Source organism: Coregonus lavaretus, assembly GCF_964263955.1.
Source record: "Coregonus lavaretus genome assembly, chromosome: 11".
Lineage (NCBI taxonomy): Eukaryota > Metazoa > Chordata > Actinopteri > Salmoniformes > Salmonidae > Coregonus > Coregonus lavaretus.
In genome coordinates, this window is record NC_139998.1 from 5,518,445 (window position 1) to 5,542,279 (window position 23,835).

General features: G+C 42.8%; 1 protein-coding gene across 1 annotated transcript in view; it reads right to left on the reverse strand.

Annotated features, from left to right (window-relative positions):
• Positions 1-19,683: 19,683 nt before the first annotated feature.
• The window catches only part of LOC311136783 (filamin-C-like), a gene marked incomplete at both ends in the record, with an annotated part of 50,551 nt that continues 46,399 nt past the window's right edge, over positions 19,684-23,835 (reverse strand). Inside the window, 6 exons of the mRNA XM_084171060.1 lie at positions 19,684-19,871; positions 19,971-20,189; positions 20,705-20,923; positions 21,847-22,023; positions 22,285-22,417; positions 22,912-23,027. Coding sequence (XP_084027186.1) covers positions 19,684-19,871; positions 19,971-20,189; positions 20,705-20,923; positions 21,847-22,023; positions 22,285-22,417; positions 22,912-23,027 — 1,052 coding nt within the window. The remainder of the gene's footprint in view (positions 19,872-19,970; positions 20,190-20,704; positions 20,924-21,846; positions 22,024-22,284; positions 22,418-22,911; positions 23,028-23,835) is intronic.

Genomic DNA, 23,835 nt, shown 5'->3' on the forward strand with positions numbered 1-23,835 from the left:
AAAATTATAGACTGATCATTTATTTGTCAGTGGGAAAACGTACAAAATCAGCAGGGGATCAAATACTTTTTTCCCTCACTGTACATGGACTAATTAGGGTATTAGAACCAGATGTGTGTGATTGACAAGACAATTGTGATGATGATTGGGGCGGCAGTGGTTAGTACTCCGGTGACGACGAATGCCGAAACCTGTCCGAACAAGGAGGGGAGGCAGCCTCGGCCGAAGTCGTGACAGCATGTAGTGAAACATAAAAGCATGGCAGTTGTTTACAATATAATATGATGGTCTGCGTCCCACCGTTTTTCGGGTAAAGTTACCAAAAATGTATTAATTTATGGTACTCGATGCAACATTGACTATTCGCTCTGCAATGGTAAAGCATAGGTCTAGTACCCTCTTAAACCCCTTTAGCTCATAGTGAAAACCACAACACACATGGTCTAGTAGTGTAGTGTACCCTCTTAAACCTTGGGACCTGGATAGGGTATGGTGAGAAGAATGAAGGAAGTCTGAAACCTTGAATATTTAAAATAGTTCATCTGGTGCTTCTCTATTCAATACAGTTTTCAGTTGGCTCTCTCTCATTCAACTGACTTGGCTACTCTTAGACAATTTTTAATTGCCAACATACAAAAACAAAACTTGTACAAATTGTGTAAAAAGGTATTCATTATCATCTTATCTCATAGATATATTTTCATCATGTAATTCTCAACATATCCCTAAAAACAGCAAGTTACAATGTTTCCCTTTGTTTACACTGTGTGAACATTCGTTGGTCCTGTCGCCATGACTACGACAGGCTAGCTTAACTGGAGCTAACTTTAGCCGAAGTTAGCTTCTATGCTAACAGACTTTTATAAATTAATTAAACTATCAAAACATCATCAAGAAATAACAACATTTACAGTAGCTCGTCAACTATATACCGAGAGGTAACATACAATTGAATTTGTATTCTACAATCTCCAGTTCCTTGGAACAGACCCGAAAATTCACCTAGTGACTTTCCAGGATTTGCGGCCCATCTAATGATCGCCTCATTTGAGGGCTTCCATAGATCAGCGATGTCCTAAACGTTATTCCTTTTTTCCTTAGTTCCTGTATTATATTCACACTCCCCCCTGTTTGCGTTGTTTCCAACGCGAACAAATTTAGAAATTTAGAACGGAATCTCATCACACAGCAATCACAGCATGGCACACACAGGTTCTTCACGGTGCATCCCCTCAACGCACACACAGCCACACGAACTGACCAGCGCCCAAAGTTGTGAGAAATCTCACCTTATTTGCCGGCCTCTGGAGCGGGAGTCAGCTCGGAGCCCATGATGGAACGTTGAAACAGACGCAACTCGTCCCAAAATCCTCGGCGCCAATTTCTGTGGTGTCCGAACAACGATGTGGCGATGATGTGTTGATAAGAAATCCGCTGACACTGTACTTTGATTATAAAGGTTTATTATATCAAAGATTTCAGCATCAATTTACAGATTATGCAGAATCTGGAGAGCAACAAAACCAATCCCAAATATGATCACTCTCCCCATCCCTTTGTTAAAACATGGTATATATATCCTATGCTCCATGTAACATAAGGTGGCGTGATTTGAATAGACCAGGGTTCTTCAATTCCGGTCCTGGAGGGCCGAAACACTTCTGTTTTTTATTTCTACCTGGTAGTTAATTGCACTCACCTGGTGTCCCAGGTCTGAATTAGCCCTTGATTAGAAGGAGAGGATGAAAAACAGAGGTGTTTCGGCCCTCCAGGACCGGAATTGAAGAACCCTGCAATAGACCAATCCCTGGCCTCCACATATCTGAATCTCCATTGTTTTAGGGGGCCCCCATAATCACACTTTCCAGATGTTTCAGCAATGTAGAGTAAAGTTCATCTAACCAACAATATGAAAACCTCAGATACTACAATACAAATATGTTTTTTTACAGCTATAAGGAAGGTGAAATCTTATAGTTAGTTGTTTTATAATTGGATTATACTAATTATATTAAGAAAGCATATAAGTCATTTCAGGCCTTGTTCATAGTTTTGTTGAATAGGAAATATGTCATATAAAATATTTCATATTTTTATCACATTTGTACTTTGTACTTGAGCTTGTATCCTCAAAAATGACAAAACCTCAGCAATTTCTAAAAAACTATATCTGAAAGGTGAGTTTTAACCTTTGAGTATGCAGCATTACTAGTTATTGTTTATGGCCCTCTCATGATAAATAATTACTTTTGGGGATTACGTAGATTAAATTTTGTATTACAGTTAGTTATATTTAACTGGTTTTAACCGAGGCAGTGTTGTTCAGTACAGTACAATTTGGTGATCGATTCGGCCATAACTGGGCTTGCTAGAACCACTACAAGCCAAGCTAGCTAGCTAGCTGTGTTGTTTGCTATACCTAAAATGTACTGTAGTCTAACGTTATAGCTAGCTAGCGAACTAGCCTAACTAGCCTTGGTGCCTCTCATTATGAGCAAAACTGGAGAAATGTTTTGATGATGATGGCAAAGAGTAAAGGAATGAATTTGGCTTGATGACGCATATTAGTCTTGGAGTAACTATACCTGTGTGTTGTAGCTAGCTAGCTAGCTAGCTAACGTGTCTGTAAGATGTCTCATATTCTACACCATGCTGCTAAAGTAGGAATTCAGACAATACACACGATTGCCCATGAACGTGTAATACCATTTTCATCTTTATCTCACAGACAATACCACTTCGATACAAAGAAGATGATGACACTCAAAACGAGATGTGAAAGGACACATAACAACTCCCCTCCCTTGTATCAAAGTGACCCCACACACCCCACTGCACCAACCAAACACATCATATGCAAGTATTCCCTTTGTAAAACTGTAGTATTTATTATGTGTTAGTAGTATATTTTTCTTCTACTGTATATACAGTGCATTCGGAAAGTATTCAGACCCTTGACTTTTTCCACATTTTGTTACATTACAGCCTTATTCTAAAATTTATTAAATAGGTTATTTTCCTCATCAATCTACACACAATACCCCATAATGACAAAGCAAAAACAGAAATTAGAAATTTTTGCAAATCTATAAAAAATACAAAACGGAAATATCACATTTACATTAGTATTCAGACCCTTTACTCAGTATTTTGTTGAAGCATCTTTGGCAGCGATTACAGCCTCGAGTCTTCTTGGGTATGACACTACAAGCTTGGTACACCATTCTTCTCTGCAGAACCTCTCAAGCTCTATCAGGTTGGATTGGGAGTGTTGCTGCACAGGTATTTTCAGGTCTCTCCAGAGATGTTAGATCGGGTTCAAGTCCTGGCTCTGGCTGGGTCACTCCTGTTGGAAGGTGAACCTTTGCCCCAGTCTGAGGTCCTGAGTGCTCTGGAGCAGGTTTTCATCAAGGATCTCTCTGTACTTTGCTCCATTCATTTTTCCCTCGATCCTGACTAATCTCCCAGTCCCTGCTCATTATTACGCACACCTGTCACCATCGTTACGTGCACCTGCGCCTCATGAGACTCACCTGGACTCCATCACCTTCCTGACTACCTTCCCTATATCTGTCAGTCCCTTTGGTTCTTTGCCCATGTGTTTCATGTCTGTACGCTACTCGTGTTTCTTGTTTAGTTCCATCTTTAATTTATTATTAAATTCACTCCCTGTACTTGCTTCCCGACTCTCAGCGTACACGTTACAGAATAACACCTCACCAAAGGGAAGCATCAGGGAGTTCTTTTTTGTTGTTGTTGGTGGCGTCAGGTCCGAGTGCCGCTGCCGAAGCAACCGGGGATGCCTCAGCTGGCTCGTCAGGCTTCCATGCCTCAGCTGGCTCGACAGGTTCTCAAGCCTCGGTTGGCTCGTCAAGCTTCCGTTGCCGAAGCTACCGGGGATGCCTCAGCTAGCTCGTCAGGCTCCCATGCCTCAGCTGGCTTGAGAGGTTCACAAGCCTCGGTTGGCTCAGCAGGCTACCATGCCTCACCCAGCTCGTTGGGCTCCCATGCCTCAGCCGGCTCGTCGGGCTCCCATGCCTCAGCCGGCTCGACTGGTTTCCGCGCCTCAGCAGAAGCGATCGGCCCGCTCCTGGTCCCTGGGACCATCCCTCTGGTCGGCGTCCTGCAGCTGAAGCCGCGCGTCAAGGAGGGGGTACTGTCACGTATACTCGCTCTCCGGCGTTCGAGGTCGGCAGTCTACTCATTATTATGCACACCTGTCACCATCATTACGCGCACCTGCGCCTCATGAGACTCACCTTGACTCCATCACCTTCCTGATTACCTCCCCTATATATGTCACTCCCTTTGGTTCCTTCCCTAGGTGTTATTGACTCTGTTTTTGTGTTACATGTCTGTACGCTACTCGTGTTTCTTGTTTAGTTCCATCTTTAATTTATTATTAAATTCACTCTCTGTACTAGCTTCCCGACTCCCAGCATACACGTTACAGGACGATACAGACGATTTTGTGAGAAGACCGATTTTGGGGATGTCTCATGGTCTGCCAAACACCGCTCTAGCTCCGCAGATTTCTGGGGGCCACTGAAATCGACTATAGGGGGTTTAATAACATTATAATTGCCATACAGTGCCTTCAGAAAGTATTCACATCCGTTTACTTTTTCCACATTTTGTTGTGTTACAGCCTGAATCAAAAATGTATTACATTTAGATTTTGTATCAATGATCTACATACAATACCTCAACATGTCAAAGTGGAAATTTGTTTGTAGAAAACATTAGAAATTAATAAAAAATGTAGAGCTGAAACGTGTTGAGTCAATAAGAATTCAACCCCTTTGTTATGGCAAGCCTAAATAAGTAAATACGTTCAGGAGTAAAAATGTGCTTTAAAAAATCACATAACAAGTTGCATGGACTCATTCTGTGTTCAATAATGGTGGTTAACATGATTTTTTAATGACTACCGTACCTCTGTACCCCACACATACAATTATCTGTAAGGTCCCTCAATCGAATAGTGAATTTCAAGCACAGATTCAATCACAAAGACCAGGGAGGTTTTTCAATGCTTCACTAAGAAGGGCACCGATTGCTAGATGTGTACAAAAAAAAGCTCAGGGATTTCATCATGAGGGCAATGGTGATTTTAAAACAGTTACATTAGTTTAATGATTGTGGTAGGAGAAAACTGAGGATGGATCAACAACATTGTAGTTACTCCACAATTATAACCTAAATGACAGAGTGAAAAGAAGGACGTTTACAGAATACATATATTCCAAAACATGCATCCTGTTTGCAACAAGGCACTAAAGTAATACTGCCAAATATTTGGCAAAAAAAACAACTTTTTGTCCTGAATACAAAGCATTATGTTTGGGGCAAATCCAACACAACACATCACAGAGTAACACTCATCATATTTTCAAGTATGGTGGTGGCTGCATCATGCTAGGGGTATGCTTGTCATTTGTTGAATAAAAATAAATGGAATACAGCTAAGCACAGGCAAAATCCTAGAGGAAAACCTAGATCAGTCTTCTTTCCAACAGACACTGGGAGACGAATTCACCTTTCAGTGGTGTCAAGAGGGGGGACGACCCAGACAAGAACAAGTGGCTGAATTACTCCATTTCACTCGTACCAAATTAATCTAGAGTTAAAATGTATTTTTTATCAAACTTGAGGTAATAAGCATAGTTGTGCCTTAGAAGTAAACTTTCATGCTAAACAAATCACAACATTTCCCTTTTCAACTGAAATTTTATTTTATGGTATAGATGACTATTCTAAAGCTCTGAGCCACTGGAGAATAGTGCATATACAATGTCACAAGGAAGGCTCCAACAAAGACAGCAGTAAATTGATTTCTTGGATGATTAAATACATTTACAGGTAGCTCAGTGGCTCATTATTAGGTCTTACTGTTTTACTTTTCAAATAGCCAACACTGAACAAATATAGAAACGCAACATGCAACAATTTCAAAGATTTTACTGACTTATAGTTCATATAAGGAAATCCGTCAATTGAAATAAATAAATTAGGCCCTAATCTATGGATTTCACGATTGGGAATACAGATATGTATCTGTTGGTCACAGATACCTTAAAAAAAAGGTAGGGGCGTAGATCAGAAAACCAGTCAGTATCTGGTGTGACCACAATTTGCCTCAGACTGTTGATTGTGGCCTGTAAAAAGTTGTCCCACTCCTCTTCAATGGCGTTGCTGGATATTGTCTGGATGGGAACACGCTGTCGTACACGTCGATCCAGAGCATCCCAAACATGCTCAATGGGTGACATGTCTGGTGAGTATGCAGGCCATGGAAGAACTGGGACATTTTCAGCTTCCAGGAATTGTGTACAGATCCTTGCGACATTCGGCCGTGCAATATCATGCTGAAACATGAGGTCATGGCGGCGGATGAATGGCACGACAGTGGGCCTCAGGATCTCCTCACGGTATCTCTGTTCATTCAAATTGCCATTAACAAAATTCAATTGTGTTCGTTGTCTGTAGCTTATGCCTGCCCATACCATAACCATACAATAACCCTACCGCCACCATGGGGCACTCTGTTCACAACGTTGACATCAGCAAACCACTTGCCCACACAACACCATACACTGTCTGCTGTCTTTCCGGAACAGTTGAAATCGGGAAGAGCACATTACTGCAGCGTGCCAGTGGCCATCGAAGCTGAGCATTTGCCCACTGAAGTCGGTTATGACGCCGAACTGCAGTCAGGTCAAGACCCTGGTGAGGACGACCAGCACGCAGATGAGCTTCCCTGAGACGGTTTCTGACAGTTTGTGCAGAAATTCTTCGGTTATGCAAACCCACAGTTTCATCAGCTGTCCAGGTGGCTGGTCTCAGATGATCCCGCAGGTGAAGAAGCCGGATGTGGAGGTCCTGGGCTGGCAAGGTTACTCGTGGTCTGTGGTTGTGAGGCTAAATTCTCTAAAATGGCATTGGAGGCAGCTTATGGTAAATTCTCTGGCAACAGGTCTGGTGGACATTCCTGCAGTCAGCATGCCAATTGCACGCTCCATCAAAACTTGAGACATTTGTGGCATTGTGTTGTGTGACAAAACTGCACATTTTAGAGTGGCCTTTTATTGTCCCCAGCACAAGGTGCACCTGTGTAATTATCATTCTGTTTAATCAGCTTCTTGATATGCCACACCTGTCAGGTGGATGGATTGTCTTAGCAAAGGAGAAATGCTCACTAACAGGGATGTAACCATATTTGTGCACAATACATCCCCAACCACATCACAACAACCTCTCCCAGCGACATCCCCAACATATTAAATGTTTTGCTAGTTTCGGATTTTACTATTTGATAATTATATATGATTAATGTTATGATTGTAAATTGGTTTACAATTCAGTCTATGACTGTGAGAAACCAATAAAACCTACTACTACTATTACTACCGACATCACAACAATCGTTCCCAATGATATCCAGTAAGTATTCTGCATATCCTGCACATTGATTCTTGTGATAGCTTATCATATCAATCAATCAATCAATCAAATATATTTATAAAGCCCTTTTTACATCAGCAGATGTCACAAAGTGCTATACAGAAACTCAGCCTAAAACCCCAAACAGCAAGCAATGCAGATGTAGAAGCATGGTGGCTAGGAAAAACTCCCTAGGAAGGCAGGAACCTAGGAAGAAACCTAGAGAGGAACCAGGCTCTGAGGGGTGGCCAGTCCTCTTCTGGCTGTGCTGGGTGGAGATTATAAGAGTATATGGCCATTTACATGGCCAGATTGTTCTTCAAGATGTTCAAATGTTCATAGATGACCAGCAGGGTCAAATAATAATCACAGTGGTTGTAGAGGGTGCAACAGGTCAGTACCTCAGGAGTAAATATAAGTTGGCTTTTCATAGCCGAGAATTCAGAGGTCGAGACAGCAGGTGCAGTAGAGAGAGAGAGAGAGAGACGAAAACAGTAGGTCCGGGACAAGGTATCACGTCCGGTGAACAGGTCAGGGTTCCCTAGCCACAGGCAGAACAGTTGAAACTGGAGCAGCAGCACGACCAGGTGGACTGGGGACAGCCAGGAGTCATCAGGCCAGGTAGTCCTGACGCATGAACCTAGGGCTCTGGTCCTCCGGGAGGGGAGGGAGATAGGGAGAGAGAGAGAATGAGAGGGAGCATACTAAATTCACACAGGACACCAGATAAGACAGGAGAATTACACCAGATATACTGTAACAGACTGACTGACCCTAGCCCCCCAGCACATGGACTATTGCAGCATAGATACTGGAGACTGAGACAGGGGTGGGTCGGGGAACACTGTGCCCCCGTCCGACGATACCCCCAGACAGGGCCAACCAGGCAGGATATAACCCCACCCACTTTGCCAAAGCACTGCCCCCACACCACTAGAGGGATATCAACAGACCACCAACTTACTACCCTGAGACAAGGCTGAGTAGAGCCCACAAAGATCTCCTCCACCGCACGAGCCCGAGGGGGCGCAAAACTGGACAGGAAGATCACGTCTGTGACTCAACCCATTCAAGTGACGCTCCCCTCCTAGGGACGGCATGGAAGAGCACTAGTAAGCCAGTGACTCAGCCCCCGTAATAGGGTCAGAGGCAGAGAATCCCAGTGGAGAGAGGGGAGCCGGCCAGGCAGAGACAGCAAGGGCAGTTCGTCGCTCCAGTGCCTTGCCGTTCACCTTCGCACCCCTGGGCCAGACTACACTCAATCATAGGACCTACTGAAGATATCAAATCAAATCAAATCAAATGTTATTGGCCACATGCTCCGAATACAACAGGTGCAGACATTACAGTGAAATGCTTACTTAGCGCCCTTAACCAACAGTGCATTTATTTTTAATAAAAAAGTATAATAAAACAGTGTTGAGAAAAAAAGAGCAGAAGTAAAGTAAAATAAAAGAACAGTAGGGAGGCTATATATACAGGGGGGTACCGGTGCAGAGTCAATGTGCGGGGGCACCGGCTAGTTGAGGTAGTTTAAGTAATATGTACATGTGGGTAGAGTTAAAGTGACTATGCATAAATAATTAACAATGAGTCTTCAGTAAAGACTTAATTGTCGAGACCAAGTCTGTGTCTCTCATATGGATAGGCAGACCATTCCATAAAAATGTAGCTCTACAGGGGAAAGCCCTATAATAATGTGGACAGTCATGGGATATCCTTTCACTTCTTTGATATGATCATGACTTGTGTGATATGGCTCATCTCATCTGAGCCAATCTGATCATTCATATCGTTAGGCCACGGGCCCTTTTTGTTAAGAGTCCTGTATCAGGCAACTAATGAATTGGTTTCACGTTTGATATTTTATTTGTATCCCCACACAAACACAATATCTAACTTCAATGTTATATAGTGAGTATGTTTTGCATTTTGTCATCATAATTGAGAACCAGCTGGAGCAAGTGATGCTCCTTCACGCTAACACCCGCCCTTCAGCTACAACCGAGGAACTAGAGATGCTACCAACCCCTCTGTCCTCCATTGGGGATTTCCAAACCCTCTTTTTCCCCTTTTCTTTTACACTCCAAAAACAAACTTATACATATGAACAACAACTTACAGACAAACACAAATAATGACTACATCTCCTCTGCCCAGACCCACATGCTCACAACCCCCATCCCTAGTACCTGCATTATTGTTTGCCACTTGGCCTTAAAATTCCAGAAATTCTGTAGACGCATCTCAACAGAGGTGAGTTTCCAGAAACAATTGGTATGCTGTCACAACAGAATAGATAACATAAAGAACATGACGTGGACATACGATCATTAAGCAATTGCCAGGTGAAAGACAATTTTTACTGCTTTGCAATACGACAATGCATTACAGCTATACTGCCATGTCTCTTTTATCCTTACAGATCTCATATACTCTCCATTCGGAAAGTATTCAGACCCCTTGAATTTTTCGACATTTTGTTACGTTACAGCCTTATTCTAAAATTGATTACATCGTTTTTTCCCCTTATCAATCTACACACAATACCCCATAATGACAAAGCAAAAACCTTTTTTTTTTTTTCTTACAAATTTCTTAAAGATAAAAAACTGAAATTGAACATTTACAGGGGTCTGAATACTTTCCAAATGCACTGTATCAGCCTCCAAGAAGATGGCCTTTTCAGACCTGCACATCATGAGGATTATAATAAGTAAGTACATGCTACAAAGGGAAAATTACAACATTACCTTCTCTAATTCGACAGGCAACTGTCCTGTTTATTTCACTTGTTTGTCTACGTTCCTGATAATATAACATTGGTTTACCAGTATAATGACTAGTTATAAATAAATCTCTCTCAGTACAGTTAACTAAGAAACGTTTGATTTACTTTACAATAATTTATTCAGCATCTGTTTACAGCTTAACAGCTGTAGCGTTCTGCCACTGTCTTTTTAAGTTCAAACAGTCACTTATGCTCTTTTTTCAAATGTTCTGCCAAAAGACACCTTTCAGTCTGATGCGCTCAGAAATCAAATAGTATTTTGTTACTGACTTGTCCTTTATTGCCATACAGAGGCCTGCATCAGATGCCACAAGGATGCGACGATCTCCTCCGTTGAGGCAGAAATAGCGGAGTGCCTCAAGCATACCCCCTTTAAACAGGGGAGCAAGAATTACAACCAGGTAGTTTGATAGAGACTTTGGCTAGAACTTAGAATTGTATGTACGAAATCAGACATTTATTTGATCATTTACAATAGGCCAGCATAGCCAAAATATTGATCAACATGAACACTCATGATAAATAAAGGTGAGAAATAATGGTGAGACATCATTTGACAGATGTTTTTATTTATTAAAGCCATAAGCCTAATATAGGCACCCGGCCACACTACAGTGTGTATGACCCCAATGATTCTTACAATTTGTAACACTCATCTCCCGTCCGAATGCTTGAAAAAAACAATACAAAGTAACAAAATGTGATATCGTATCATGGAAAAGTGAATTACTTTGGCTTTAGGAAATGCAACCAACTACAGAGATTGATGGGGAGGGGAGCGGGTGAGGAGGGGGACCCATGTACCCCGCTTCAATCAAACAGGCTTCAGTCACCCACTTGGCTTCAGTCATCCCCAAGATTGAAGCGGGAGAGAAATCCAGCTATGGCCTCCTCCTTGTCACACTGGACAGACATGGGCCCTAGGATGGGCAGCTCACACTGCTTCCCCACATACGGCGCTGGATCAAGGGTTCCATCCTTGAAGAGGGAATCCAGGAGCCTGTCTACGTAGCCTGTAACGTTTTTGAAAAGGTACATTTTGTTAAGAGTAGTACGTTTAATTTCCTTTTATTTACTGTTCTGACTTATGATCAGTGGCAACCTGTCATTCAGGGCAGAGCCCTACCTGTTTAGCCCCCCCAAAAAATATACACAATAATAATAATAATAATAATAATAATAATAATAATAATAATTGGCCTGTTTGGCATGCTATTCTGGCATTAATTCGTGTCACATATCAGTTTGCAAACAATGTAAAAATATTTACACTGCTCAAAAAAATAAAGGGAACAGTTAAACAACACAATGTAACTCCAAGTCAATCACACTTCTGTGAAATCAAACTGTCCACTTAGGAAGCAACACTGATTGACAATAAATTTCACATGCTGTTGTGCAAATGGAATAGACAACAGGTTGAAATTATAGGCAATTAGCAAGACACCCCCAATAAAGGACTGGTTTTGCAGGTGGTGACCACAGACCACTTCTCAGTTCCTATGCTTCCTGGCTGATGTTTTGGTCACTTTTGAATGCTGGCGGTGCTTTCACTCTAGTGGTTGCATGAGACGGAGTCTACAACCCACACAAGTGGCTCAGGTAGTGCAGCTCATCCAGGATGGCACATCAATGCGAGCTGTGGCAAGAAGGTTTGCTGTGTCTGTCAGCATAGTGTCCAGAGCATGGAGGCGCTACCAGGAGACAGGCCAGTACATCAGGAGACGTGGAGGAGGCCGTAGGAGGGCAACAACCCAGCAGCAGGACTGCTACCTCCGCCTTTGTGCAAGGAGGAGCAGGAGGAGCACTGCCAGAGCCCTGCCACAAATGTGCATGTGTCTGCTCAAACAGTCAGAAACAGACTCCATGAGGGTGGTATGAGGGCCCGACGTCCACAGGTGGGGGTTGTGCTTACAGCCCAACACCGTGCAGGACGTTTGGCATTTGCCAGAGAACACTACCGTAAAGGTAGGGGGGCTAGCAGGCCAGAGGTGGATGAACGTAGTGCCCTCGTTTGGGTGTAGGGTCTGATCAGAGCCTGAAGGTAAGGAGGTGCCGTTCCCCTCACCTCTCCGTTGGCAAGCACCATAGTTTTGTAGTAGATACGAGCTTCAACTGGAAGCCAGTGGAGTGTGCGGAGGAGCGGGGTGACATGAGAGAACTTGGGAAGGTTGAACACCAGATGGGCTGCGGCGTTCTGGATAAGTTGTAGGGGTTTAATGGCACAGGCAGGGAGCCCAGCCAACAGCGAGTTGCAGTAATCCAGACGGGAGATGACAAGTGCCTGGATTAGGACCTGTGGCGAATGACACAAATATTCATTTTCACAAAGTCTGCTGCCTCAGTTTTTATTATGGCAATTTGCATATACTCCAGAATGTTATGAAGAGTGATCAGATGAATTGCAATTAATTGCAAAGTCCCTCTTTGCCCAAAAAACATTTCCACTGCATTTCAGCCCTGCCACAAAAGGACCAGCTGACATCATGTCAGTGATTCTCTCGTTAACACAGGTGTGAGTGTTGACGAGGACAAGGCTGGAGATCACTCTGTCATGCTGATTGAGTTAGAATAACAGACTGGAAGCTTTAAAAGGAGGGTGGTGCTTGAAATCATTGTTCTTCCTCTGTTAACCATGGTTACCTGCAAGGAAACACGTGCCGTCATCATTGCTTTGCACAAAAAGGGCTTCAGAGGCAAGGATATTGCTGCTAGTAAGATTGCACCTAAATCAACCATTTATCGGATCATCAAGAACTTCAAGGAGAGAGGTTCAATTGTTGTGAAGAAGGCTTCAGGGCGCCCAAGAAAGTCCAGCAAGTGCCAGGACCATCTCCTAAAGTTGATTCAGCTGCGGGATCGGGGCACCACCAGTGCAGAGCTTGCTCAGGAATGGCAGCAGGCAGGTGTGAGTGCATCTGCACGCACAGTGAGGCGAACACTTTTGGAGGATGGCCTGGTGTCAAGAAGGGCAGTGAGGAAGCCACTTCTCTCCAGGAAAAACATCAGGGACAGACTGATATTCTGCAAAAGGTACAGGGATTGTACTGCTGAGGACTGGGTAAAGTCATTTTCTCTGATGAATCCCCTTTCCGATTGTTTGGGGCATCTGGAACAAAGCTTGTCCGGAGAAGACAAGGTGAGCGCTACCATCAGTCCTGTGTCATGCCAACAGTAAAGCATCCTGAGACCATTCATGTGTGGGGTTGCTTCTCAGCCAAGGGAGTGGGCTCACTCACAATTTTGCCTAAGCCACAGCCATGAATAAAGAATGGTACCAACACATCCTCCGAGAGCAACTTCTCCCAACCATCCAAGAACAGTTTGGTGACGAACAATGCCTTTTCCAGCATGATGGAGCACCTTGCCATAAGGCAAAAGTGATAACTAAGTGGCTCGGGGAACAAAACGTAAACATTTTGGGTCCATGGCCAGGAAACTCCCCAGACCTTAATCCCATTGAGAATTTGTGGTCAATCCTCAAGAGGCGGGTGGACAAACAAAAACCCACAAATTCTGACAAAGCATTGATTATGCAAGAATGGGCTGCCATCAGTCAGGATGTGGCCCAGAAGTTAATTGACAGCATGCCAGGGCGGATTGCAGAGTTCTTGAAAAAGAAGGGTCAACAATGCAAATATTGACTCTTTGCATAAACTTAATGTAATTGTCAATAAAACCCTTTGACACATATGGAATGCTTGTAATTATACTTCAGTAAACCATAGTAACATCTGACAAAAATATGATTTTCATGGGTAAATTACAAATACTATACACACCGCAAATCCTTTTGTGGACAACATTCCATCATGTCAGCTGTGTGCTGGCAGTTCTCATACTCATTATAGGGGACTTAGGGATGGATGAACAAAAAACATGACTATCAGGTGTGTTACAGAAAATATACCGTTCACAGGGCAAAGCAGACACAGCTACAGTTACAGCCACAGCCACCGTGTCAGACTCAAAAAACTCTGATACATACATTATGATCATCACTTGCAAGATCCTGTGATCCACTGTTAATGATGGTACAGCATATGTCTTCAGGATTAGCTTCCTGTCAAGACCCATCAAATATTCTCCCCAATTGATAAAGCAACTTTGCTTGAAATGTGTACTGCACACGTATGACATGATCGTAATTTTCGGTGCAGCCTGTACACCTGAAATGAAAAGCAGCCACTGCTGTCTGATGTCTTCATTCTTCTGAAAATAGTGTCACGTTAAATTAACACTATGGCATCCAGTCACAACACAGTGTGCGTTTTCCGGCATGCTGGTAAGTAGCTTCCTAGCTAAAAGTCACAAGGAGTTAGTTACCAGTATCATTCTGCCACGTTCTGCTCAAGCTATCATACGGTTTGTAAACACAGCCGTACGATGTGCACGTGATGACGGTTTTAAGGCATTTCACATTTAAATTACACTGACCAAAAATATAAACGCAACATGTAAAGTGTTGATCCCATATTTCATGAACTGAAATAAAAGATCCCAGAAATGTTGCATACGTACTAAAAGCTTATTTCTCACAAATGTTTTGCACAAATGTGTTTATATCCCTGTTAGTTGGCATTTCTCCTTTGCCAAGATAATGCATCCACCTGGCAGGTGTGGCATATCAAGAAGCTGATTAAACAGCATGATCATTACACAGGTGCACCGTTTGTTAGGGACAATAAAAGGCCACTCTAAAATGTGCAGTTTTGTCACCCAACACAATGCCACAGATGTCTCAAGTTTTGAGGGAGTGTGCAATTGGCATGCTGACTGCAGGAATGTTCAGCAGAGCTGTTGCCAGAGAAATGAATGTTCATTTCTCTACCATAAGCCGCCTCCAATGTCATTTTAGAAAATTTGGCAGTACGTCCAACCGGCCTCACAACCGCAGACCACGTGTATGGCGTCATGTGGGCGAGCGGTTTGCTGATGTCAATGAGTGCCCCATGGTGGCGGTGGGGTTATGGTATGGGCAGGCATAAGCTATGGACAATGAACACAATTGCATTTTATCGATGGCAATTTGAATGCACAGAGATACTGTGACGAGATCCTGAGGCCCATTGTCGTGCCATTCATCCGCTGCCATCACCTCATGTTGTCAGCATGATAATGCATGGCCCCATGTCGCAAGGATATGTACACAATTCCAGGATGCTGAAAATGTCCCAGTTCTTACATGGCCTGCATGCTCACCAGACATGTCACCCACTGAGCATGTTTGGGATGCTCTGGATCGACCTGTACGACAGTGTGTTCCAGTTCCTGCCAATATCCATCAACTTCGAACAGCCATTGAAGAGTGGGAAAACATTCCACAGGCCACAATCAACAGCCTGATCAACTCTATGAAGGAGATGTGTCGTGCTGCATGGGGCAAATGGTGGTCACACCAGATACTGACTGGTTTTCTGATCTACCTTTTTTTGAAGGTATCTGTGACCAACAGATGCATGTCTGTATTCCCAGTCATGTGAAATCCATAGATTAGGGCCTAATGAATTTATTTCATTTGACTAATTCCCTTATATGAACTGTAACTCAGCAAAATCTTTGAAATTGTTGCATGTTGCATTTATATTTTTGTTCAGTACAGTTAAGATTATAAGACGCGACGTTGCATAATGCCGGAAGTAATGCCTGCCTCCTGAATCCAAGCATTTGACATGGGGGGAGGGGACCAGTAACTTTATGATCAACTTTGTCATTGTACCAGCTACAGTCATTTTACATACTTGGGTCAAACTACTATGAACTGGCTTCATCCAAATATCATCCAATTTGATGAAAAACATTATTTCCACTGTTTGGGACCTTTAAATCTACACTAAAGTGTTGAGTCTGTGGACCAATATAGACACCGTAACAGTGTTAAATTAAGACACTGCTTACCCTTACAAAAATGAATTTGTTACTGCAAACTTCCCACAAGTTTGTGGCAAATTTGCTGCAAACTAACTAGTGTGCCACAAAATGTTAGTGGTGAATCTGCAGGCAAACCTTTGGCAATAATAATATGTATTACCACTAGTGGCAAACAGTTTACCAGAAGCCATTTCTGATGAACACATGAGTTCCAAGACCAGTAACCGTTGATGACCAATCAAGGGAATTAGAAACATCTGTTGGAAAATGGAAACCAAGCTATCTAGCTAGCTGCAGTACCTAACAATGAGTGTCTAACTTATTAATTAAACTTCCTAATAAACTTTAACATTTTATTACCTAAATGATTCCTAGTTAGCAATGTCATGTTTTATGGGATAGAGTGAAACACATTTTGTTGATACCAGTTTCAATCTGTCAGCACCACTAACTGACTGGCTAGCGCTTAGCTACTGCAGCTAATCATTAGCTATTGTATTTTTACACAATTAATGTGATAGGTAGATAGCTAACGAATGTTTGCTTAAACACTTATTTTTAGGTGAATACGTTACTGTCTTTTAATACCAATATGCATGTCTATATGCTAGTGTCACGGTTCAGTTTGATGTTAGCTAGCACAACAGCTAAGGTAGCTAACTAGCTAGCAACAATGTGAGTTGATTTGACATAAAAAAAACTTCACTTTTGCAGATGGATACCCTTCCCCTACCCATGGTGTTGGTAGAGGCTGTATTGGGAGGAGGATGCATGAACACCCTGGAAATATGTTTGTGGTGCACTCACTCATAATACTTTTTTTAAGTAAAAATGTGTGTATCGTCTTCAAGATTGATAAGGTAGGTAAATGCATGAATCATTCTCATAAATGTAGCCCATACATTCAGTCTTTGTAACAATTAGATATTTCATGCTTTAAAATAGTATTTAGCTCATCGTGATCATGTGTCGTTCCTTCTCTCTTTCTAGAAGTAATCAGTTACAAGGCAAAAATACAGATTGAGGCCTTCAATCAAACTGAGGACAGAGAAATACAGTACCAGTCAAAAGTTTGGACACACCTACTCATTCAAGGGTTTTTCTTTATTTTTACTATTTTCTACATTGTAGAATAATAGTGAAGACATCAAACTATGAAATAACACATATGGAATCATGTAGTAACCAAAAAAGTGTTAAACGAATCAAAATATATTTTATATTTTAGATTCTTCCAAGTAGCCACCCTTTGCCTTGATGACAGTTTTGCATACTCTTGGCATTCACTCAACCAGCTTCATGAGGTAGTCACCTGGAATGCATTTCAATTAACAGGTGTGCCTTGTTAAAAGTTAATTTGTGGAATTTCTTTCCTTTTTAATGCGTATGAGCCAATCAGTTGTGTTGTGACAAGGTAGGGGTGGTATACAGAAGATAGCCTTATTTGGTAAAGACCAAGTCCATATTATGGCAAGAACAGCTCAAATAAGCAAAGAGAAACGACAGTCCATCATTACTTTAAGACATGAAGGTCAGTCAATATGGAACATTTCAAGAACTTTGAACATTTCTTCAAGTGCAGTCGCAAAAACCATCAAGCGCTATGATGAAACTCGCACTCATGAGGACCGCCACAGGAAAGGAAGACCCAGAGTTACCTCTGTTGCAGAAGATAAGTTCATTAGAGTTAACTGCACCTCAGATTGCAGCCCAAATAAATGCTTCATAGAGTTCAAGTAACAGACACATCTCAACATCAACTATTCATAGGAGACTGTGTGAATCAGGCCTTCATGGTCGAATTGCTGCAAAGAAACAACTACTAAATGACACCAATAAGAAGAAGAGACTTGCTTGGGCCTAGAAACACGAGCAATGGACATTAGACTGGTGGAAATATGTCCTTTGGTCTGATGAGTCCAAATATGAGATTTTTGGTTCCAACTGCTGTGTCTTTGTGAGACGCAGAGTAGGTGAACAGATTATCTCTGCATGTGTGGATCCCACCGTGAAGCATGGAGGAGGAGGAGGTGTGATGGTGTGGGGGTGATTTGCTGGTGACACTGTCTGTGATTTATTTAGAATTCAAGGCAGAATTAACCAGCATGGCTACCTCAGCATTCTGCAGCGATACGCCGTCCAATCTGGTTTGCGCTTAGTGGGACTATTATTTGTTTTTCAACAGGACAATGTATCCTCCAGGCTGTATAAGGGCTATTTGACCAAGAAGGAGAGTGATGGAGTGCTGTATCAGATGACCTGGCCTCCATAATCACCCGACCTCAACCCAATTAAGATGGTTTGGGATGAGTTGGACTGCAGAGTGAAGGAAAAGCAGCCAACAAGTGCTCATCTTTTGTGGGAACTCCTTCAAGACTGTTGGAAAAGCATTCCTCATGAAGCTGGTTGAGAGAATGCCAAGAGTGCGCAAAGCTGTCATCAAGGCAAAGGGTGGCTACTTTGAAGAATCTAAAATCTAAAATATATTTAGATTTGTTTAACACTTTTTTGGTTACTACGTGATTCCATATGTGTTATTTCATAGTTTTGATGTCTTCACTATTATTCTACAATGTAGAAAATAGTCAAAATAAAGAAAAACCCTTGAATGAGTAGGTGTGTCCAAACTTTTGACTGGCACTGAATGTGTTCCAGAGTAGAGAATGTTCCAGAGTAGAGAGACCCACAGTTGTTACTTTAATTGAGTACTAGCAGTGTCTGCTGTGGCAGGTGGGAAGGTGCAAATTACCGGAAAAATATCTAATCTCTCAATGTTCTAATCTCTCAATGTAAATGTCAAAGTGCACCAAATTCATGCATTCCCGGACCCCCGACTGGCTCTGGGCTGAGCCCAAAATATCTTAAAATCCTAGAAATGCTCCAGGGCGTGTTCATAAGAACACTCTCATATTCAGTCAAAATCAGTAACTAAACCCACTGGTGTTCTGGCAAGGCAGCAGTTAAATCTTTATTATATCTGCAAAGAGTTTACCAAAAAATATGTTAATATAACAAAAATACATGTTTCTCTTTTTTTAAGCATACAAAACCATATGATATTTAATACTGTTTAATAGCAAATTATCTTCTGTTTATAACATTCACACATTAAGCCATTCATTGCTACAGAACAATCCCTTTCTATTGGTGGAACAGGGTCTTGGACCAATCAAAATACTTTGACCAACATGACTTGGAACACATCGACAGTACACATAGAGATAGATAGAGGGCGCTCTGCCCATGCAGTTATAGAAACTATCAATGTGAAAAATATAAGTGTGCCCTCTTTCAAACTCTATGACACCACACTAGTCACCTACAACTTTTCTCTAAACAGTAACAGTTAGAGTTAATACAAAAACGTTAGCACAACTTTTAAATAAAGGTTGAAATCTTATTTTTTCCTTATAGGGGAGAGGGAGAGAAAAACGTCCTTGCATTTTTTTGTGCACATTGGGAAAGGGGGTTCTACAGTAGTCCATCGAGGAGTGTAGCAGAGCAGCGTAGCAGGGTGGGGGTCGGGGGTGAAATTGGGGTCAGGGGTGATATTTCAAGGGTTGGAGATCGGAGTTCTTTCAGGGCACAGCTACTTTGAAGGGGCTGCCAGGGACACTGTCATCCCCCCACTTGACGATAACGGTGTAGTTGCCCTTGTCTTTGACAGTGTAGGTGACGTTGTACAGGCGGTTGCCCATGTGTTTAACATACACCTCTTCACAAGGGGTCCTGGGACCGTGCACTCCCACCAGCAACATGTTAGTACCTGGAGGAGGGGAGGGTTAGGAATGGTACTAGAGGTGTGTATGTGTGTGTGTGTTACATGTTTGTGTGTGTATCTATTCCTCGAGTCTGTCCATCTCACCTGCTTTGCTGCAGTCCACATTGAATATATTCTTCTGTCCGACCAGAGCCTTGGTGAGCCCGCCGCCTCGACACACCACCTTGCTGGCGTCTGAGGTCAGTTTGGAGGAGGAGGAGGACAAGGAACTGTACGCTCCTGCCACCTTGGACGTCTTAGTGACCGTCTCTACCAGGACCGAGGACGTCTCGTGAAGGCTGTGACCACCAGACAGACGGGTACCTGAGGGAGGGAGGGAGAGCTGCAGTCACGACTCAAATCAGACATTACATAACCTAACACTTCCCCTCCTCAGTACAGACAAGAGCACCATGGATGGGGGTTTCTTATGAGAGGGTGGGAGGCTACTTAGAACAACACTGCCAACCTGTAGGCTACTGTATTCCCCATCTCAACATATTCATACAGCATAGATTCCTCATACTCGGAGGGATTCTTTGTAACTTCACAACAACACATCTAGCCTTATTTTCTCCATTTTGCCAGTGCTTCAGAGAATGCACTCAGTCTTCAGCATTGAAGTCAGTGACTATTCAATTTACAATCCCGATGAGAGAAAATGATTATTTATGTAACATTTACGTAATTTGTTATTTATTTACTTTGTATTCCTTACATAATTTATAGGAACTTTTAACTTTTCAGAGTGTCTCGTTTTATACCAAAAACCTCAAACATCCTTTTCATCAAGCTCTGGCAGCCAAGCTGCACACACACGTCACACACCGAACACACACCTGTGACTTTGGCTTTGAAGGGGCTGCCCACTATATGGTTGGGTCCTCCATATTTGATGTTGATGAGATAGTTGCCAGGGGCCATGGGTGTGTAGATGACCTTGTAGCCATCGGGGCACTCAGAACAGTCCATCTTGACCTTAGAGGGACCGTCGATGGTCACAGACAGGGAACCCGACCCTGCATTACAGGTGTTCACTACAAACTCTGAGGCTACACCTAGAGGGAGAGAGAAAGACTACATGGTGAGGAGACCTAGCATTCATAATACATCATTTTAAGACAGCATCATAACAGGCAAAGCTGGTTGAAATGACGTCACTACAACCAATGATGAATATACTGTATGTATATTAATCATTGATGACAGACCCCACAGATCCTCAAAAAGTTATACAGCTGCACCATCGAGAGCATCCTGACTGGTTGCATCACCGCCTTGTATGGCAACTGCTCGGCCTCTGACCGCAAGGCACTACAGAGGGTAGTGCGTAGGGCTCAGTACATCACTGGGGCCAAGCTTCCTGCCATCCAGGACCTCTATACCAGGCGGTGTCAGAGGAAGGCCCTAAAAATTGTCAAAGACTCCAGCCACCCTAGTCATAGACTGTTCTCTCTGCTACCGCACGGCAAGGGGTACCGGAGCGGCAAGTCTAGCTCCAAAAGGCTTCTTAACAGCTTCTACCCTCAAGCCATAAGACTCCTGAACAGCTAATCAAATGTCTACCCCCACCCCCTCTTTTTACGCTGCTGCTATTATCTATGCATAGTCACTTTATCTCTACACACATGTACATATTACTTCAATTACCTCAACTAACCTGTGCCCCCGCACATTGACTCTGTACCGGTACCCCTGTTTATAGCCTCGCTACTGTTATTTTACTGCTGCTCTTTAATTATTTGCTATTTGACTATTTGTTTTATTTTTACTTATCTATTTTTTACTTAACACTTATTTTTCTTAAAACTACATTGTTGGTTAAGGGCTTGTAAGTAAGCATTTCACTGTAAGGTCTACACCTGTTGTATTCGGCGCATGTGACAAATAACATTTGATTTGATTTGATTTATTACATGTGTTGTCAGTAGCAGAGGGTCTGTGTACAGCGGGAGTAAGAAGATAAGGAGAAGATATGTACCTGTGGATCCTCCATCCAGTCCAGGCCCATATGCTGTCACCATGCCTGGGTCTCCAGCCTGTCCTGCCTCCCCCACCCTCACGTTGAACGGACTACCAGGGATGTGGCTGCCATTGAACTTGACGTCGATGGAGTGCACGCCATTCTCACGGGGAATGAAGCGGATTGCGTTCTTGTCTGGGGAATAGGAGTGATTTAGATATATTAAATACATATAATGGTAATGGTATAAAGTTCATGTTTTGTTTTACAGCCAACTGTTCAACATTAAGTAACACATTTGTCCCCATCTCTCCCATTTAATTTTGGTTAGTGGTGGCTGTAGTTAGCTGAAGGTAGGAGTAGTGAATTACAGTCTCTCCTGGCCCATAGACTACTTTCAGAGTAAGGAACCATATAACTGTGAGGTCTAATACCAAACCTATCCTTCTATCTTACCACTGTCCAGCTCTGTGACGTAGCATTCCTCTGCTGAGCCGGAGGGGGTGTGGACCTTAGCATCGACCACGCCCCTTGCCCCGTTACGCTGCACAGCGAACGACGCTTCCTGGTTCACCTTTAGGTCCTTCTCCTGAGGGGAGGAGGGGAGGAGGAAGGAAAAACAGGGTCAGGATCTGGTAAAGCTCTGTTAGCTTGTCTTGTGTGTGTAGAATGTGTTTGTGGGACTGTGACTCATCTTGTATATGAAATAACAATAAGGAGATAAGTAGAGAGATTCCCGGGATGAGTAAGAGGGAGAAGGTGTTAATGTCTGTCCCATTGGGGGGTGATGAGCAATACTGTCAGCCATGAGTAAGACCCCACATATTAGAAGAGGGACAGTTGATCCTTCTCATCCCTCTCACCATTAAACAACAACAACATAATAAAATAGCCTTGGTTACTGCTACAGCCCACGCCTCCAGTTACACTTCCAAGGACAAACAAAGCCCGACCAACAAGCAACTATTGTTATGCTAAATGATGGCCTTGTGAGGAGTGTTCTAACACAATAAGTAATTCTGTGATTCTGTTTGTGTGTGTGTGTGTGTGTGTGTGCGTGTGTGTTCGTGTGTGTGTTCCTACCTGCAGGCTGGTGACAGTGAGTCGGCATGCCTCGTCAGACAGCGTTGCTATGGGAACAACAAAGGGGCTGTCTGGGATGTGCTCGTTGTTGAACTTGATTGACACTTCATAGTCACCTGAGGGCACACAGCGGAACCAGGGAGTTAGAGACCAAAATAACAGTGATCAGATTATTGAAATGTAGGAGAAGGAAAGGAGAAAAACACGGTGTAAATGACAAAAAAATATTTCAGTATAGTATTATCCAATCAATAGCTGTCATTGTCTCTGCTGAATATGAGAGCTTATCTGTTTCATTGATAAGCTGTGGGAAAGACTGACGCCTTGTAGTCGGTGTGTTTGTTTCTTGCTGTGTCCTCGTCCCTCTAACTGGGGACAACTGCTATGTAGCTTCTTAGAGCACCTACTGCCTAGTCTACTGCTATGTAGCTTCTTAGAGCACCTACTGCCTAGTCTACTGCTATGGAGCTTCTTAGAGCACCTACTGCCTAGTCTACTGCTATGTAGCTTCTTAGAGCACCTACTGCCTAGTCTACTGCTATGTAGCTTCTTAGAGCACCTACTGCCTAGTCTACTGCTATGTAGCTTCTTAGAGCACCTACTGCCTAGTCTAGTGCTATGTAGCTTCTTAGAGCAGTATTTGGACAGTGACAAATTTTTTGTTGTTTTGGCTCTGTACTCCAGGACTTTGGATTTGAAATGATACAATGTGGGTGAACCATTTAGAAATTACAGCACTTTATGTACATGTTCCCCCCATTTTAAGGAACCAAAAGTATTTGGACGTTCACTTATGTGTGTAGTCAAAAGGTTAGTATTTGGTCCCATATTACTAACACCCAATGACTACATCAAGCTTGTGACTCTACAAACTTGTTAGTTCCATTTGTAGTTTGTTTTGGTTTGTTTCAGATTATTTTGTGC